The sequence below is a fragment of the Brassica rapa genome, chromosome A01, assembly GCF_000309985.2.
Source record: "Brassica rapa cultivar Chiifu-401-42 chromosome A01, CAAS_Brap_v3.01, whole genome shotgun sequence".
Taxonomy (NCBI): domain Eukaryota; kingdom Viridiplantae; phylum Streptophyta; class Magnoliopsida; order Brassicales; family Brassicaceae; genus Brassica; species Brassica rapa.
In genome coordinates this window covers 1,107,089-1,123,467 of record NC_024795.2, presented here as the reverse complement: position 1 = coordinate 1,123,467, position 16,379 = coordinate 1,107,089, and the positions used below count along the sequence as shown (strand labels likewise).

The window sequence follows — 16,379 nt, the reverse complement described above, 5'->3', positions numbered from 1 at the left end:
ACGTTAGAAAAACATTCATGGGCCCAGCTGTGTCCATTAACATATAACGGGCTATATAGTGGCCCAATACTTTAATACATATTAGCTTTTACATCTGAAACGTTAAAAATACGATACAAATTATTTAAAGTTACTAATTTCATTATTCTTTGTTTTAATTTACATAGAATTTTGAAAAAGTATTGGGGGGCAGTTTCCCCCCTCTTACGTAATTGTTTGTAAGTAGGTTGAGGTATATGGTTGCTTTATCATTTCCAAATCAAAAACCTCAAAATTGAAGTGGTGATTTTCAAAATGTGATAGTTAACCACGTAGACTTATAGTACAACTTCAATTTATCAAGGGGTTAAATGTTTTATACTACATATCACAGTATTATATGTATATTGTTGAGTAAATATCGTTAGTGTGCCTTAGTGCATGGAATTTTATAGACATCACCATATCATATGTATATTGTTGATTAGGTCATGGTAATAGTGCATGGAGTATTTTCATAACATTTTGCTGGACGATAATTGTTTGAGGTCATGATCGCATCAATAAATTAAAATATGGTAAACGAGAATGCTTGTTCCAAATAGTTAGGCCGCCCCTACATGTCTTTGCAGCTTGAACTGTCGATAAAGCTAACAAATGTCATTTCCTATATAAGGTTATCACTTTAGTTTGTACGTAGCTTTGAGGTTGGTATATGAAAACCACGTCTACTTTATTAAGCCACTTAGTGAATCATGTTATAATTTCATATGTTTTCTTGTTTATCGTGGGAAATCATGACTTGATTCATATCTTCGGTCTATTAAAGAGCCCACTCATATATTCACTCCATCTTCTTTAAAATAAGTATCTCCTTTTTCTCCATATTAAACTAATTAACCCATTTTAATTAGTGAAGAACTTGTATGTCTTTTTAGAAGCATCGGTTTATTTTGACATATAAACATAAACGAACATAGAAGGGAATGTATGTGACTTTATCAAATTCCAAATTAAACTTTATGGTCCACTTTTGTCCACCTACTATAGCAACAAGCTTTAAAGTTGGATTCGAGAGAATCATCCAATCTTGGTATAGGGACTAAGTTCAAATTCTGTGAAATGCTATCCAATTAATCAAAAACCAATCTTAACATCCAACAAGAAAGCAAACAAAGAGATTAACTTTAACCTCAAATAAGACATAATCAAAGAGGGAGAGATTAACTTTAACCATATGAACTTTTACAAACAGCTTTGCATCAATCCCTCTAGTGACACGCGTGCACGCCCCTCAAAACACCAAACGATATCGTACAAAAAACTATCGTGTATCTCTCTGTGACAAAGCATACACTACTACACTCATGACTCAACCAAGCATTCCACCACCACCACCGAAGTCTTAAAAAGTAAGGAACCGAGAAGAGTGGGAGAAAGAAAGACTAATAAAAGCCTAAAGATAAGGAAGAGACAGAGATAGAGTACTAAAGCCTAAAGGTAAGGAAGGGATAGAGGAAAATGATGGTCACACACACCACCCATCATCTCCTGTTCTTGTTTAGTAGATTTCTACCTTTAAAAGTCAATCTATCTTCTTCCTCCTTAATCATATATATTCTGTCCCAAAGTTTCCTCTACTTTTCTATAATGTTTTGTAGCACTATATTTATGCATGTTCTGTTCAACGATATTATAATGCATCATCTCAGAGACCATGTGATGCCGTGAATACCCCCAATAAATTCTCTAGAGAGTCATGATATCTTGAATGCCATGTCTTTAAACGAGAAATGGTAATAGAGTCCACCACTGAGTCACTGACAGCAATAAAGTGTGGCAATGGTATCAAGAACAAAGTAAAGAAAGTACAAACATAACATGAAGCCATCATGATGTAGACGGAAAATTTCCGATTTTCGTTTTTTTTTGTTATTATTTTTTTCTTAGTTTCCTATTTTTGGCCACTTTGGACTTCACCTAAACATTTCTCTTTCTAAACTAAATTCACCCACCTAAAGAAACTTTTATCTTTTCGGTTTCTTTCTTTTATTTTCAAATCATGAACAATGATGAAAGAATCCCAATTGGTAATTTAATTGAAACCCAAAACTCAAAACAGTAGATGTCTTGAATTCAAGTTAATTGTGATAAAGATATTTTTAGTTTTTCAAATATTTTATACTCCTTAAAAATATAGAACAGAAAATGTTCATTCGTAAATTCTCCCTTAAATTTTTTAAATATTGCACATAATAAAATTTATTGTGAGATGGCATCTATGAGTATTTAATAATACGAATATGATGCTCTAAATAAGCTCAAATTTTCAACAGATGTCCAACCAAACAATAGCTGTCCCGGTTCGTTAATAATTCATAGTTTATGAAAAATACGTTTGCATTTTTATTATTTACGGTCCTTTTATTAAATCCACCCAATTTCCTTGCAAAGGAAAAAAAAAGTGTAGGTAATGGAAGATTGAGGTGACAGGCCAGAGATTACTCCTTTAAGAAAAGCAAATTCTAACACCAAAAGAAGAAGAAAAAACCCTAATTGGTGAGACTTTAACATTTTTTTTGAGTCATTGTGATGGATAAGAGGGATCTAGAAAGAGAGTTTCACATGACAGGAGGAGATGGGAAAACTAGTTATGCAAGAAACTCTACCTTCCAGGTTCTTGATATTTCAAATATTCTGGTTTAGTTCATAATCTTGACTTCCAACTACCCTCTTTGTTGTTTTTAAATCTTTGCAGAAGAAAGCATCTGATCAAGCAAAACACATAACACTAGAGACACTGCAAGAACTCTACAAGGAGACAAAACCAAAGAGTTTAGGAATAGCTGACTTCGGATGTTCTTCAGGACCAAACACTCTCTCCACCATTAGAGACATCATCAAATCCGTGGAGTTTTCTCACCGCCGAGAGATCCCAAGCCAGCCCTTGCCGGAATTCACCATCTTCCTTAACGATCTCCCAGGAAATGACTTCAACTCCATATTCAAGACCTTGCCTGACTTCCACATAGAGCTCAAGAGAGATGCCAAAAACGGTGAATGCCCTTCAGTTTTCATTTCAGCCTACCCTGGATCATTCTATGGAAGGCTCTTCGCTGAAAATACAATCCACTTTATCTATGCCTCTTACAGCTTACACTGGCTTTCCAAGGTGCACATATTATTATATATAAAAGTTGAGACTGAGAGATATATATAGAAACACATACTGAGATGGTTCTTGTTTTTGTTCTTTGCAGATTCCTCCAACTTTGTATGATGATCAAGGCAAGTCCATAAACAAAGGTTGTGTTAACATCTGCTCTTCAAGCCCTGAAGCTGTTTCCAAAGCTTACTACAGTCAATTCAAGGAAGATTTCTCCATGTTCCTTCGGTTTAGATCAAAAGAGGTTGTTGCTTCAGGCAGAATGGTGCTCATAATGCTCGGAAGAGAAGGTCCTGATCATGTGGATAGAGGAAACTCTTTCTTCTGGGAGCTTCTGGCTAGATCCATCGCCAATCTTGTCGCACAGGTAAAAAAAGGGACTATAAACATTTTTAGGTTAATTTTAATAAATAAATATTTTCGGTAATTTGAGACCATAAAATTTATATATAATAGCTATTATTATTTGAGGATAATGTAAACGTTTTATCTGGTTGTTGTTGTTTTCATTTTATTGTAGGGAGAAACTGAGGAAGAGAAGCTTGATTCTTACGAGATGCACTTTTACGCCCCAAGTGCTGCTGAGATAGAAGATGAAGTGAAGGAAGAAGGGTCTTTTGAACTAGAGAAGTTAGAGATGTTAGAAGTTGACAAGGAGAAAGGCGACGAGGATGGTGTCAGTTATGGTAAGGCGGCTGCAAAGACGGTAAGAGCGGTTCAAGAGTCAATGCTTGCTCTACACTTCGGGGAAGAGATTCTTGACAAGCTGTTTGATATATATGGTAGAATGGTTGACGAGGAGTTGGCCAAAGAAGACATAAGACCCATCACATTTGTTGTTGTCCTGAAAAGGAAACTTTGAAACATTGAAATAAAACCTCTATATGTGTATCAAATGTTGGATATATGATAATAAAACCAGAAAGATCAATTAAACAAAAGGAACATTATCGTTCATTATTGTCACTGGTTGTAGCATTTACAGTGTTTAGAATCAATCAAACTGCAACTACTTTTCTGCTAATGAAAAACGGACTTGTGTTATATATGTACAATAAACATAAATTAGTTAAAAAGTTTATACAAGGGAAGTCTCCCTTAACCTCCACGTAACCTAACGGGGATTCACCAGTCAGACTAGACAAGCATCAAAGTCAAACCAGAACTAGCTGACTTTGACATTTTGACTCGTCTAAAATTCGTTTTGAAACTATAAAATCATATTCAAATCAAATTATGCTCAAACCATACAATCTTGTGTCCAGCACTTGTATTTTTATAAACAAATTAATGAATCGATACTGTAATATACAATAATACAAATATTATTACAAAACTAAAGGACATCATGAACTCTCATTTGAATTAAACAAAAACTTGAAAGTTTTCTTGATTTTTCGTTTTCCATAAGCTCATCATCTACTTGTAATAAATAATAGGCGCATTAGTTCTCGCATCCCACATACCACCTTCTTTTAGATACTCAAGATACCTAGAAAACTCAGGTTTCCTTGTCGTCGACGGCTTCTTCTTCTTGCCGTATAAGAAGCTAAAGATAGGGTGGCTAAATTTGCCTGGAGGTTTGACTTTCTTGGATTTCTGACGAGGAAGCTCGGCCTCTAGTATGGCTGGAACACCACCAGCTCCAAGCTTGATAGATGGAGCGTAGTAAGGAACACTCGTCGATCTCTTTAGCTTGGCTCCGAGTAAACTGAAAGTTGAATCATCACTTACTCGCTCGTAGCCTCCACGGCGGCTTCTTGTCCTCGTGCTAAAGCTTCTTAGCATTTCCATCTTTCGATTTCTTTTAATTTAACCGTAAAATAAACAAGTCAATAAGATGATGTACAGAGAAAAAGTGAAGAAAAGAGTTTGTTGTTTGTTGTTTGTTGTTGTTGTAATGAGGAAGAGTTTTATCAATGTGTTGTTATATATGGAGTGTGATGGTGATAAGATTTTATGGTTGTATCTTATTTGATTTGAAAGTTTGATACGGTCAGCGTTTGGCTGCCAATTTGAAAAGTCCAACAATTTTATGTTTTTATTGTATATAATAATAGAAATTAAGTGATGAGTAGGACAGATTCGTCGAGCTTCTTTGACTTTTCAAATCTACTCTATCGCAATTGTTGACCTCATCCTCAACAAGCAACTTCAACGAGACTCGGTTTATATTACACATATAAAGAACTAGCATCTAAATGGGTCAAATAAATGAATAACATGTTTTTATTGTTCAAGCCCGTGGATATTGAGGTTCCACAAGCGGTACTTCCTGATACCTGGTCAAATAAATGTAACGTTAAGAAATCAACTACACATCTCATTATTCATGTTTCTAAGAAAAAAATATTGTTATTTAGCCGAAAATAATTAGTATTTGTCATCTAGCCATTTCAGAGACCCTAACTTTTGTTGAGATTCTAGATTTGTGACTAATAAAAAAAATTATTTGAACATAACATTTATATATGGATGTGTGAATATCGTGTATTTCTGAAAATTCATCCACAACATATGCATATAATTTTATATTGTCTAACCTCTTCAATTTGAAAGTGCTCCTGCTAATTGTATAAAGAGCACTACCAAGTTTTTTTGCGGTATTTTACTCAATGAATACATTGAAAGGGCCATGCATCAAGAGGCTGCACCTGCTGCTTTAGAGCCTAAGGATATGCTCTATCTTTCTTCAGCTTGATGAATACCTAGAGTTCCAAGTTTATGAACTTGATTTTGATGTTATAAGCGCCAGCTGTATGCATAAACTGGAATTGCAAAAAACTAGCAAGATATTCACTATTCAAACTTCCTCCTGAAAACTGCACCGTTTTAAAGCGGACATGCATATATAGTCAACCAGTACTGTCTGACCTTGGACTTATTGATTCATCTAATGTTTGCTTTGAAACTTTAGATCAGTCCGAATGGAAATTGCTCCAACACATACAATTTTTTTTTGTTTCCACCACTTGTATTCTTATAAATGAAATTAATGAATCGTTGATTACATATACATATATCATCACAAATCATAATAAAATATATACTTCATTTAAATTAAACAAAACTTGTTGATTATTTTCCATAACTTCTACTTGTAATAGATAACAGGAGTATTAGTTCTCGCATCCCACATACCACCTTCTTTCAAATACTCAAGATACCTAGAAAACTCAGGCTTCCTCGTGGTCGGCGACTTCTTCTTCTTCCCATATAAAAAGCTAAAGATAGGGTGGCTAAATTTTCTTGTTGTTTTGACTTTCTTGGACTTCTGACGAGGAAGCTCCTCGAGTATGGTCGGAACACCACCAGCACCAAGCTTGATAGATGGTGCGTAGTAAGGAACACTCGTCGATCTTCTTAGCTTTGCTCCGAGTAAACTGAAAGTTGAATCATCACTCACTAGCTCGTAGCCTCCACGACGGCTTCTTGTGCTAAAGCTTCTTAGCATTTGCATCATTTTAATAGTTTCTTAAATGTAAAGTAGAGAAGTATAAGATGATGATTGATCTGTTGTTCTTTGCTTCTTGTTGTTGTAATGAGAGAGTTTGTTTCATCAATGTCTTGTTTATATATAACGATGGGTTGGTCGAAGCTTCTTTGACTTTTCAAGTCTATTAAGGAACTTCCACGAGACTTGGTTTGTATAACATTAAGTCAAATAAACGAATAAACACGTTTTCATTGTTCAAAGCTTGGTCAGATTAAATTGAATAATTGTTTTGTCAAGAAGCAAGACTTTACAAATTTTTATATAAAAAGAGAAAAAAACGAAAAAAAAAATCAAGCCTTCTGAGCATATACCAAGGACTCTCTCTACCTTTCTTCAGAGTTGAATCTGTTCCAAGCTTCCTGAAAATTTATTGAAAACAAAATTCTAAATTTCAAGATTATTGTATTTAACAAAACATAAGATATGTTGTATTACCTTGAGAAGATCAAAGACCTTCTCGCAGATATATTTCTGGTGAATGTTTGCACCTCGTTGCTGCAACTTATCTGGATGAACACAAAGCGTTGCTTTCCTGTAAGCTCGTTTCACAGCTGCTGATGTTATGACTTCTGTTAACGGTAACGGTTGCCAACCGCTTTCAGAACCAAGGATCTGTTTCAATAACAAGACTTAGACTTATGAGATATATAACTACTTTGATCTTTAATTAGGAGAAACATTACGTATTGTAATGTTGAGAGTAATGCTCTTATGTTCCCTTCTTTCCCACTTGACCATCTCTTTACTTCAGCGTCTAAGGTTTCAGCGATTCTCTGTAAAGATAAAGAGAAACAACAATAAGATTAATTGCAATAAATTGAAGAAAAGAGTTTTGGTTTTGGTGGTTTCATACAACTCTCTCTGCTTGCTCTCTCTGAGCCACGAGATCACGCATGTTCTTCTCTGCTAAAGCTTTAGCCACACGATCAGCTGTTCTTCGATGCCTTTCTAGTCTCGATGTATACCTTTGAGGTGATTCACCATCAGCACCTTTAAACAGACAAAAGAAAAGAACCAAGAGTTAAAGCTTGAGGATGAACAATAGTAGAGAGTTCAAGTTTGTGTGTTACCAGGAGAGTTTTGATATCTTAAAGCACCAAAAGAGGCTGAGTTCTGAAACTGCTTCTCGGTTCGCTCACCAAAAGAACCTAACTGCTTATCAGAAACTGATCTCTCCATTCGATCTCTCGCCTCAAAAGCAGCTTTTTCAGCTGCGCGTTCGCGAGCTTCAGCGGTGGCTCTCTCCACTGCTGCACGTTCTGCTCTGAGTCTAGCCTCCGTTGAAGGGAAAGACCTTTCTCTGGCCTCGGCGCATGCTTTCTCTAGTCTTTCGCGTGCGTCAGCTAAGGCTCTCTGATCAAATGCCATTCGGTCCTTCTCCCTTTCTCTTTCCCTCTCCCTTTCTTCCTCTATCTTTCTTAGATTCTCCATCTTGGTGTCTAGCTCTCGCTTTAGCCTCTCTGCTTCTTTCTCCCGTTGCATGAATACTTGAGATGGCAGTGGTCTTTCTAGTTTGGCACCGCCAACACTTGCGTTTTTGACGAGTTTCTCGTCTTCTGATCTTTCTTCAACTGTTTTGCTCTTCTGGTTGAGGTTTCCTTCAGTCACAAAAGGGGACGTCTCCTCACGTGATTCTTCTCCGTTTAGCTTCTCAGATTCAGTATCCAGCTCATTGGTTCCTTCTTTTTGGCTCGCGTCTTTAAGATTCTTTTCAAACACCTTCCAGTGACAGGCTTCTTCGGACACAGAGCTTGGTCCTTCTTCTTCTTCTTCCACTATGACCTTGTTCACTGGTTCGTGGTTGTCTACTCTCTCATCCTCTTCCAAAGCCTCACTGGTGGTTTCACACGTTTTCTCCATTTCACATGTGTCTTCTTGTCTCTCGTCTCTCTCCTTTTCCTGGCGGTCTTGATTTTCTCTCTGTGTTCTTTCTCTTTCTTCTCTTTCCTTGGCCTCTTGCAGCCTCATATCTTCTTGTTCAAGCTCTTCTTTCAGTCTTCTCTCAGTCTCCGCCCTCTCAAAAGCTTCTATCAGCCTTTTCTCTTTCTCTTCTAGCTCAATAGCTTCTTTCAGCTTCTTCTCATTCTCCTCTTTCTCACGTGCCTCTTTCAGCTTCCTCTCGTTCTCTGCCTGCTCAAGAGCCTCTGTGGCTCTCCTCTCTTGCAACTCTTTAATCTGCCTTTCCTTCTCTTCTCGTTCAAGAGTTTCCTTCATCCTACGCTCCACCTCTGCCTTCTCATGAGCCTCTTTTATCCTTCTCCGTTCGTTTTCTTCCTTTTCACGTGCTTCTTTCATTTTCCTTTCATTCTCTGCTTCTGCCTTCTCACGGGCCTCTCTCATTCTACGGTTCTTTTCTTCCTTTTCAAAAGCTTCTTTTAGCCTCCTTTCATACTCTTCTTGTTCTTTCCTTCTCCTTTCTTCTTCTGCTGCCTTCTCGCGAGCCTCTCTCATTCTACGGTTTTCTTCTTCCTTTTCAAAGGCTTCTTTTAGCCGCAATTCATACTCTTCTTGTTCTTTCCTTCTCCTTTCTTGCTCTGCCTTTTCGCGAGCATCTGCCTCTCTCCGTTCATTCTCTTCTTTAAGCTTCTTGAGCTTCTCTTCTTGCTCCAAAGCTGCCTTTAGTCTTTTCTCATTTTCCCCCTTCTGAAAAGCTTCTTTTTCTTCCTTTAAACTAGCCTCTTTAGAGCTAGTTTCTTCCTCTATCCGCCTCAAGGCCTCCTTCAGTTTTCTCTCACTCTCTTCCATTTTGCCATTCGTTCCAAGGGGAACCTCTAGAGTGCTTTCATTATCTGATAGACCAAGTGCCTCTCTTAGCTTTCTCGCATTTTGTTCCCAATCAAACACATGATCATGATCCTTTTCAGCTGCATTCCGGTCTGATCTTCTATCTGATTGTTGATTATGTAGGCGCTTTGTTTTCTCTTCAGAGTGCAATTTCTTCTTTTGCTTTGCAAGTTTTTCAAGAAAGCGCTTGTTTTCTTCTGGCCTACTTCCACCATGCTCAGTTAAGTTGTTGCCTATCTCAAATTGCAGCTCAACGTCTCTCAACTTCTCATTATTTGTCTCTTCAGGAGCTTTTTCTGCAAGTCTGTCCTCATGTCTCTTATGCCTAGACGCTACCTTTTTCGTTCTAGGGTGTTTTGGCAACTTGTTGGCTTCATGATCCTCCAACTTGTTGCCAACATTACCTCCCCATATTAGCTTCTGGTCGAAGAACCCTGCACTACGAGGAAAAGAAACATCTTCTCCACCGCTGTTCTCATCAGCGTTTCTAGGCTGCTCTGTTCTCACCAGCTCAACAAACTGTGTAGCCTCTTCCCATTCCTCATTTCCATCAGAGTTTCCAGACCCTTGAGAAGACAGAGACTTACTTCCACTCTTATTGTTCACGGAGGTTTGCTTCCTCTCAAACACCTCTTTTGCACTTTTAAGTTTTGCCTCAGCTTTAACCATAGCTTCCCTCACAGCAGCCGAACTCGCATCCACCTCAACATCAAAGAACGGTGGAGAACAACTAGACCCTTCAGATCCAGTAGTCCTAGAATTAGAACCCGACCTCCTAAAATCACTCTTCAACAACACAGGAGGCGGTCTCGAAGGAGGCGGTATCCCAGTAGGATGAGTCTTCAACCCAATCTCAGAAACCGTCACAAAAGGTTCACTAAGACAAGACGTAGTAGCTCCACTATGATACTTCTGATCACCATTCTTGTCTTCAAAGGCAGCAACAGAAGAAGAGGGACCCGTCTCTTTATTAACCTTCCCTCTCCCACTTCCACTTCCACCAACCATCTCATCAACCGCAACAGTACAACCAAGATCAGGCGCTACACGTGAGACGCTCGTGCCGTTGTTCACCTGATTAGCTTTGTGGTAAGAGATGTTGAACTCAATCGAATCAAACGAATCTCTTCCGTTAGAAAAGGAAGGACTTTTCTCCTCCACTTCTTCTTCTTCCTCAGGAGTCCTACAATCACAAACCAACCGATCTCGTTACGAAAGGAGGAAACTTTCGAACTCAGAGGAAGCTAAGAGCCAAAAAGGAGGAAACTTTCGAACTCAGAGGAAGCTAAAGGCTAATGGGTTCTACGACGTTTACCAAGCACCGTCGGAGGAATCTCCGTCAGCCACCGTGTCCCTCTGGATAAAGAGCTCATCGTACGAGGGAGCTGAATCGAGACCGTCGAAGCCTCCGAAGACTTCGCGGTAGTCGAAGCTCTCTCTCCGGACGTCAAAGGAGAGGCCTTTATCGAGGGGGAGATCGAGGATTGGAATCGAGGAGACGGCGGCGCGTGAGGAGCCGTTGAAGCCGGAGAAGATTTCGCAGTAGTCTTCCAGGCGGGGGGATAGAGTCGGGGGCCCGAAACGAGGCGGGCCGCCGAAAACGTCGTCGTATGTTGTGGTTGTTGTAACGGTGTTTGATGTTTTGACGGAGGAGGTGTAAACGCCGTTACCGTTGTTGTGAGGTTTCTTAGGGAGAGAGTGGTTACGAGAGTGGTGGTGGGAGAGATTCTTCTCCATGGGAATCAGTAACAACGAGTCTCTAGGGGTTTGTGAATGCTTTCTTCAACCTCTTTCTCTCTCTCTCTCTCTGTGCTCAGGGAAGCTCGCAGGCGCGCTTGAGAGTCTGAACAGAAGTCAAGAAGGAGAGAGAGAGAGAGGTGGACGAAAAAAGCGAAAATGTTAAAAAAAAAAGTGATGTGTCTCAAAAAGAAACGACGAAATGACGAGAAAGGGTCTCTTCTGCTTTAATTTGAAAATCTATTTCGAATATTTCTTCTTCTTTTTAATTAAAGTTTGTACTGTGTAAATCACATCACTACATCGTATAAACAGCAATTAGCAAAAGAAATAAATAAATAAAAGAAATTTAGACATAGCCAAATATATTGCTTGTTTAAAAAAAATTTGTTGATTTTTTTTTTGAAAATTTTAATAGCAAAATATTGTTTATTTATTTTTTGTTAATTTTTTTAAAAAATGTTACGACGATATTGAAAAAGTAAATTTGAAATGAAAATAAAATTTTTCGTCTAATTTAATATTAGTTGTTAAAAAATAATTGTTTGAGTATATATTTTAGTACCAATTAAAGTTTTAATACAAATAAAACTATTTATATATTGACACATGTTAAAAGAGTTTTTTTTTCATTTTTATTAACTTTTTCAGCATTTTTTACCTCTTTCGTCATTTCATTATCATATTTATGAAAACCTGGATTGAAAGTTGGATGAGAAATCCTTTTCTTATTACTGATGCTTTTAAATCTTATATATTAAAACAGAAGTCACAACATTCATTTATGTGTGATTTTTTTAAAAATGGACCTAATGGACCTATTCATATAAATTCATACTACATTTTAATTCAGACTAATAATAAATAGAATTTTTAAAATATTTTAATCATAATATCTTTTGATATCTTTTCATTTTAAATATAAATATATTTATTTTAAAAGTCTAACAAATCTGTTTGAAAAGATTTTTACAAGATCTTCATTTTCGAAATTATATTTACATATTTTCACTAATTTCGAAATTAGTTTAAAATATTATTATACATTAATATATTCAGTTATATAAAATGAAAAATAAAAAAAATTATTATATTTTATTTATTATATAATCATAATCAATCATATTAAAATAAAATTATTATATTGAGCTAAATAAAATTATTATATTGAGCTAAATTTAATAAAATTGTATTAAATTTATATATTTATATATTTTATTTTCGTAATTATAAAATATTTATGTTCAAAAATAAAATCTAATATGTTGGTAAGATGGGTTAACATTATCAAACTATATAATACATGTATAAAAATTAACATGTATTTCTTTAAAGTTAATAATATAAAATCTTTGTAACTAATTTAATCATAATATATTTTCATTTTAAATATAATATATATATTTATATATTATATTTTTAAAATTCTAATAAATCTGTGTAAAAATATTTAAACAATAACTTAATGTATTTTAAGTTATCGTACAGAAATGAAAATAAATAAATTATATCCTATTTTATCTACTTTTATAGTCATGATCACGTTAAAATATAATTATTATACTAAAATAAATATGATAAAATTATATTCAATTGATAAATTTATAAATTTTATTTTCGTAAATATAAACTATTTATTTAAAATATAATATGATGATAGAACGGCTTAAAATTAACAAACTATATAATACATGTCTAAAAATTAACATATCTTACACTTTTATATATACAATAATAAATTATTTAAAATGAATAAGCATAAAAATATTGGTAAAAAGAAATCAAGTTTTGAAATACGGATCAGAATTTAGCCTAAATTAAATACAAAATATTTTTTAAATATATTTTCTCATGAATATATTAATTGGCTTAATAACTAAATGCAAATACAATAAGATAAATATATAATAAGAAATAGCAAATACATAAGGTTTAAACAATTAATTAATTATAACATGTAAATTATAAAATTATTGTATTTGAAATAGTTATATAAATATTTAATTATATGATTAACATTAAAAATATATATCACTTATGTTCTAAAACAATAATTTATGTATAAAAAAGTGAAAACAAACACCCGTGCGTTGCACGGGTCAAAATCTAGTAATATATTAAAACCAAAAAAAATACTGAAAACAGTCGTGGTGCTGCAATCGTAACGGCCGGCGCGGCGGCGACTCATTAAATAACGAATTAAGTAATTTTCGGCAGAACATAAAATAAGAATTATTTGAATTCTCTTTTAATAATTAGTATTAAACTATTAATGATGAAACCGATAAAAGCGCGACAGGTGTAACCGGTAAGCAGGTGAAACGCGCGAACCGAAAGGGAAAAGGGCAAAATTGGAAATACACTGCTTGTTGTTGTCACTTCTGGTTCTCCGGTGGGACCGACCGACCGTCGCAGCACACTATACATATATCTTCATCATTTTCCATGAAAATAATGTTTGTATATATCACCTCTTAATAATAGGGCAAGGATTAAAAATTGAATTACAGATCGCAGAAATCTCGTTGTTTTTATGCGTATCAAAACTTTGGATTATCCGGACTAAGTCTAGTCATCTATATCCCCTATATATTATTTGAGAAGCATTACAACATTTTTTGTAACCACATATCATCACTAGAATGATCCTTAAAATCCTTAGAGAAATAGATTGGTCCATCTAAATATATAATAAGCTTTTTATTAAACTAACCATAGATACACTATTAATGTGCTTCATTATTTTCTTAAATAAAATCACAGAATTTCCTAATATGGCTAAAGTATATATCACAATTAATGATTTTAAATAATAAAGATTTAATAAAAATAAGTGTATCTTATATTATATTTGTTTAATTTTAAACTATACAAATAAATCAAACAACCATAGTAACCATATAATAAACATTAAAAAATTCTTTATATATTATATTTGTGGTCCATGGTTTAAAATTTTTGTTATAACATGATACAAATGATTAAAAGTCATATAAGTTGAAGTCTCATTTAATAAGTATTAAAAATAAAAGATATAAATATATATATATATATATATCATTTTAAATTAAATTATATGCCATATAAAAATACATAAGTATATTAATTTTGAAATTTACTTTGATCAATTTTTTTGATTAAAAAATTGAAAATATATTGACAACTTAATTTTAAAAAATATTATAAATTACTTAACCTATTAATCATACAGTGAAAATTTTGTTATCAATAATTTTATTTTTTTGCTATAACAAATACAAATGATAAGAAAAACATATGAGCAAAAAAATCATTTCATAAATATTAATATTAAAATATACTATATATATGTTACTATCATTTAAAATTAATTATATACCATATCAAATAGAAAAAATATTTTTTGGATTAATAAAATTTATTTATATGTTCGTACCAATTTAATTATATAAGTAATAGTTACTGAATTTTTAATTATTCAATATATATTTATTATTTCATAATCTGTTAGAAACATATATTATATGAAAGAATTTTATATATAATGTTTATCTTGCGCGGATCTTAACCTAGTAGTACTTATAATATGAGTGTTGTGTTTTGCAAGGATGTATAAAATAAGGACAAAAACAGAAAGAATAATTAAAAGAGTATAATAAATGAACTAGTAAATTGGGTTCCCAAGAGGGAAACAAATGTGGTGAAAGTGGTAAGAAGAAGAAACGGTAGGGTTTGCGTCTGCCAATGTCTGAATAACATGTGTACCGCACTTGTGTTTTGTACTGTATTATTTCTTCATTTTGTAACTATTCTTTGTAATTTTATGATGTATTAACGAGTAGGAGGACTAGGCTGCAACTTTCATTTGCGATGGTAATATGTAGCTATGAATTTGGTAGTAGTTTTTAACCATTAGTTACGAAAAAAAACTCATCAATGGTGTTCTTGAGTTGTAACATATTTCAATCTAGAAAATCTAGATCTTATTCATACCAAAAACACTAGTGAATCACTGGCATTTCGTAAAACTGTTCTGACAAATGCAGTAGTAATCTGAAAAAAATGACTGGTAGTTTTCTCAAGATTTTAGCATATGCTACTAAACGTTAATTTTAAATCAGTGCCAACCTGCCACTTGAAGTAAATATAAACATAAAATAGATTAGACGAGTGATGTCAAGAATAAGACAGCCTAACCGTCCCTCCAGATCATATAGAGGCGCTTCTTGCTTGTATTCTTCTCACGATCATATATAGTCTCTTGCAAATCGAAATTTATAATTTCATTACACCACATCTCTAATAATTAAGTGCGACACAATTATGGTACATATACAATATTTATATGCACATGTATATTCATTACACGAATTATGACCCTAATAAATTAGAATCCATACCTATTCAATCACTAGCGTAACGTTTTGGTGTTCACACTCGATAACGAGATTTTTTTCGTGCCATGCATGATTTCATTTGATCGATTATTAAATGAATTCTATCTTTGGTTGACAACTCATATGATTAGTACTACTTTTCGTTGCTCTCTTCCAATCGATATCCATGTTTATTTCTAGTCTTTAAATGTATCATTAGCTAACAGGGCTATAATACTGATTTTGACGATAATACCTTTCTTCTTTGAATTTAATCCACTATTTGGATATCGTTTATGAACTGCAGTACATAAAAAAGTTCTTTTATTAATTTATCTAAACACTTTACAGCTTCCAATAATTAGAAACAATTTTTATAATCGAGTTTGCTATATTTATTGATTTTTAATAAAGCAAGATTTATAGACTATAAATTGTTTTTAATCAGATGGTCTAGTTTAAAAAAAGCTTTTATATAACGATTTTTTTTTCTTCATAAATTTGGTAGTTGGCTTTTTCTTCCATGTTGAGTTATAGCATCAGTTATTGTGGATGATGACCAGTGATCAGTTAATATACTTATTTTATTAATTATGATAGTGAATACATTACTCCTGTTACGACAAAAACGAATTCTAAAACATTAAACCTGTAGTTAATAACACAGAACAACTTTTTGAAAAGTAAAACAAGACTACTGAACGTTACAATTAAGTGAATTTTATTAGTATATCTATGAATCACTGTCTAGATTTAATCCGACTCACACCTACTCTTTAAGTTATAGACGAAAAGTATATATGGGCTAGTTAGATGCGAAATTTAGAGCATTGTTAACTGTAAAAAACTTAAAAAGATTTTT

General features: G+C 33.9%; 4 protein-coding genes across 4 annotated transcripts; 1 reads left to right on the top strand and 3 right to left on the bottom strand.

Moving 5' to 3' along the window:
- Nucleotides 1–2,336: 2,336 nt before the first annotated feature.
- Nucleotides 2,337–4,111, top strand: LOC103867926 (salicylate carboxymethyltransferase). Its single transcript, XM_009146056.3, has 4 exons — nt 2,337–2,655; nt 2,738–3,151; nt 3,240–3,512; nt 3,666–4,111. The coding sequence occupies exons 1-4, from the start codon at nt 2,572–2,574 to the stop codon at nt 4,005–4,007; spliced, it is 1,113 nt and encodes a 370-aa protein (XP_009144304.1). The 5' UTR covers nt 2,337–2,571; the 3' UTR covers nt 4,008–4,111.
- Nucleotides 4,112–4,367: 256 nt separating this feature from the next.
- LOC103867852 lies at nt 4,368–5,882 on the bottom strand. The gene has a single exon (XM_009145947.3). It carries the CDS (start codon nt 4,937–4,939, stop codon nt 4,565–4,567), a length of 375 nt encoding a protein of 124 aa, XP_009144195.1. The 5' UTR covers nt 4,940–5,882; the 3' UTR covers nt 4,368–4,564.
- Nucleotides 5,883–6,120: 238 nt separating this feature from the next.
- Nucleotides 6,121–6,663, bottom strand: LOC103867758. Its single transcript, XM_009145879.3, has one exon. The coding sequence runs from the start codon at nt 6,606–6,608 to the stop codon at nt 6,240–6,242; it is 369 nt and encodes a 122-aa protein (XP_009144127.1). The 5' UTR covers nt 6,609–6,663; the 3' UTR covers nt 6,121–6,239.
- Nucleotides 6,664–6,800: 137 nt separating this feature from the next.
- Nucleotides 6,801–11,461, bottom strand: LOC103867667 (trichohyalin). Its single transcript, XM_009145795.3, has 6 exons — nt 10,741–11,461; nt 7,712–10,608; nt 7,495–7,631; nt 7,325–7,414; nt 7,077–7,253; nt 6,801–7,000 (listed from the first exon to the last, which is right to left on the bottom strand). Exons 1-6 carry the CDS (start codon nt 11,160–11,162, stop codon nt 6,965–6,967), a joined length of 3,759 nt encoding a protein of 1,252 aa, XP_009144043.1. The 5' UTR covers nt 11,163–11,461; the 3' UTR covers nt 6,801–6,964.
- Nucleotides 11,462–16,379: the final 4,918 nt, after the last annotated feature.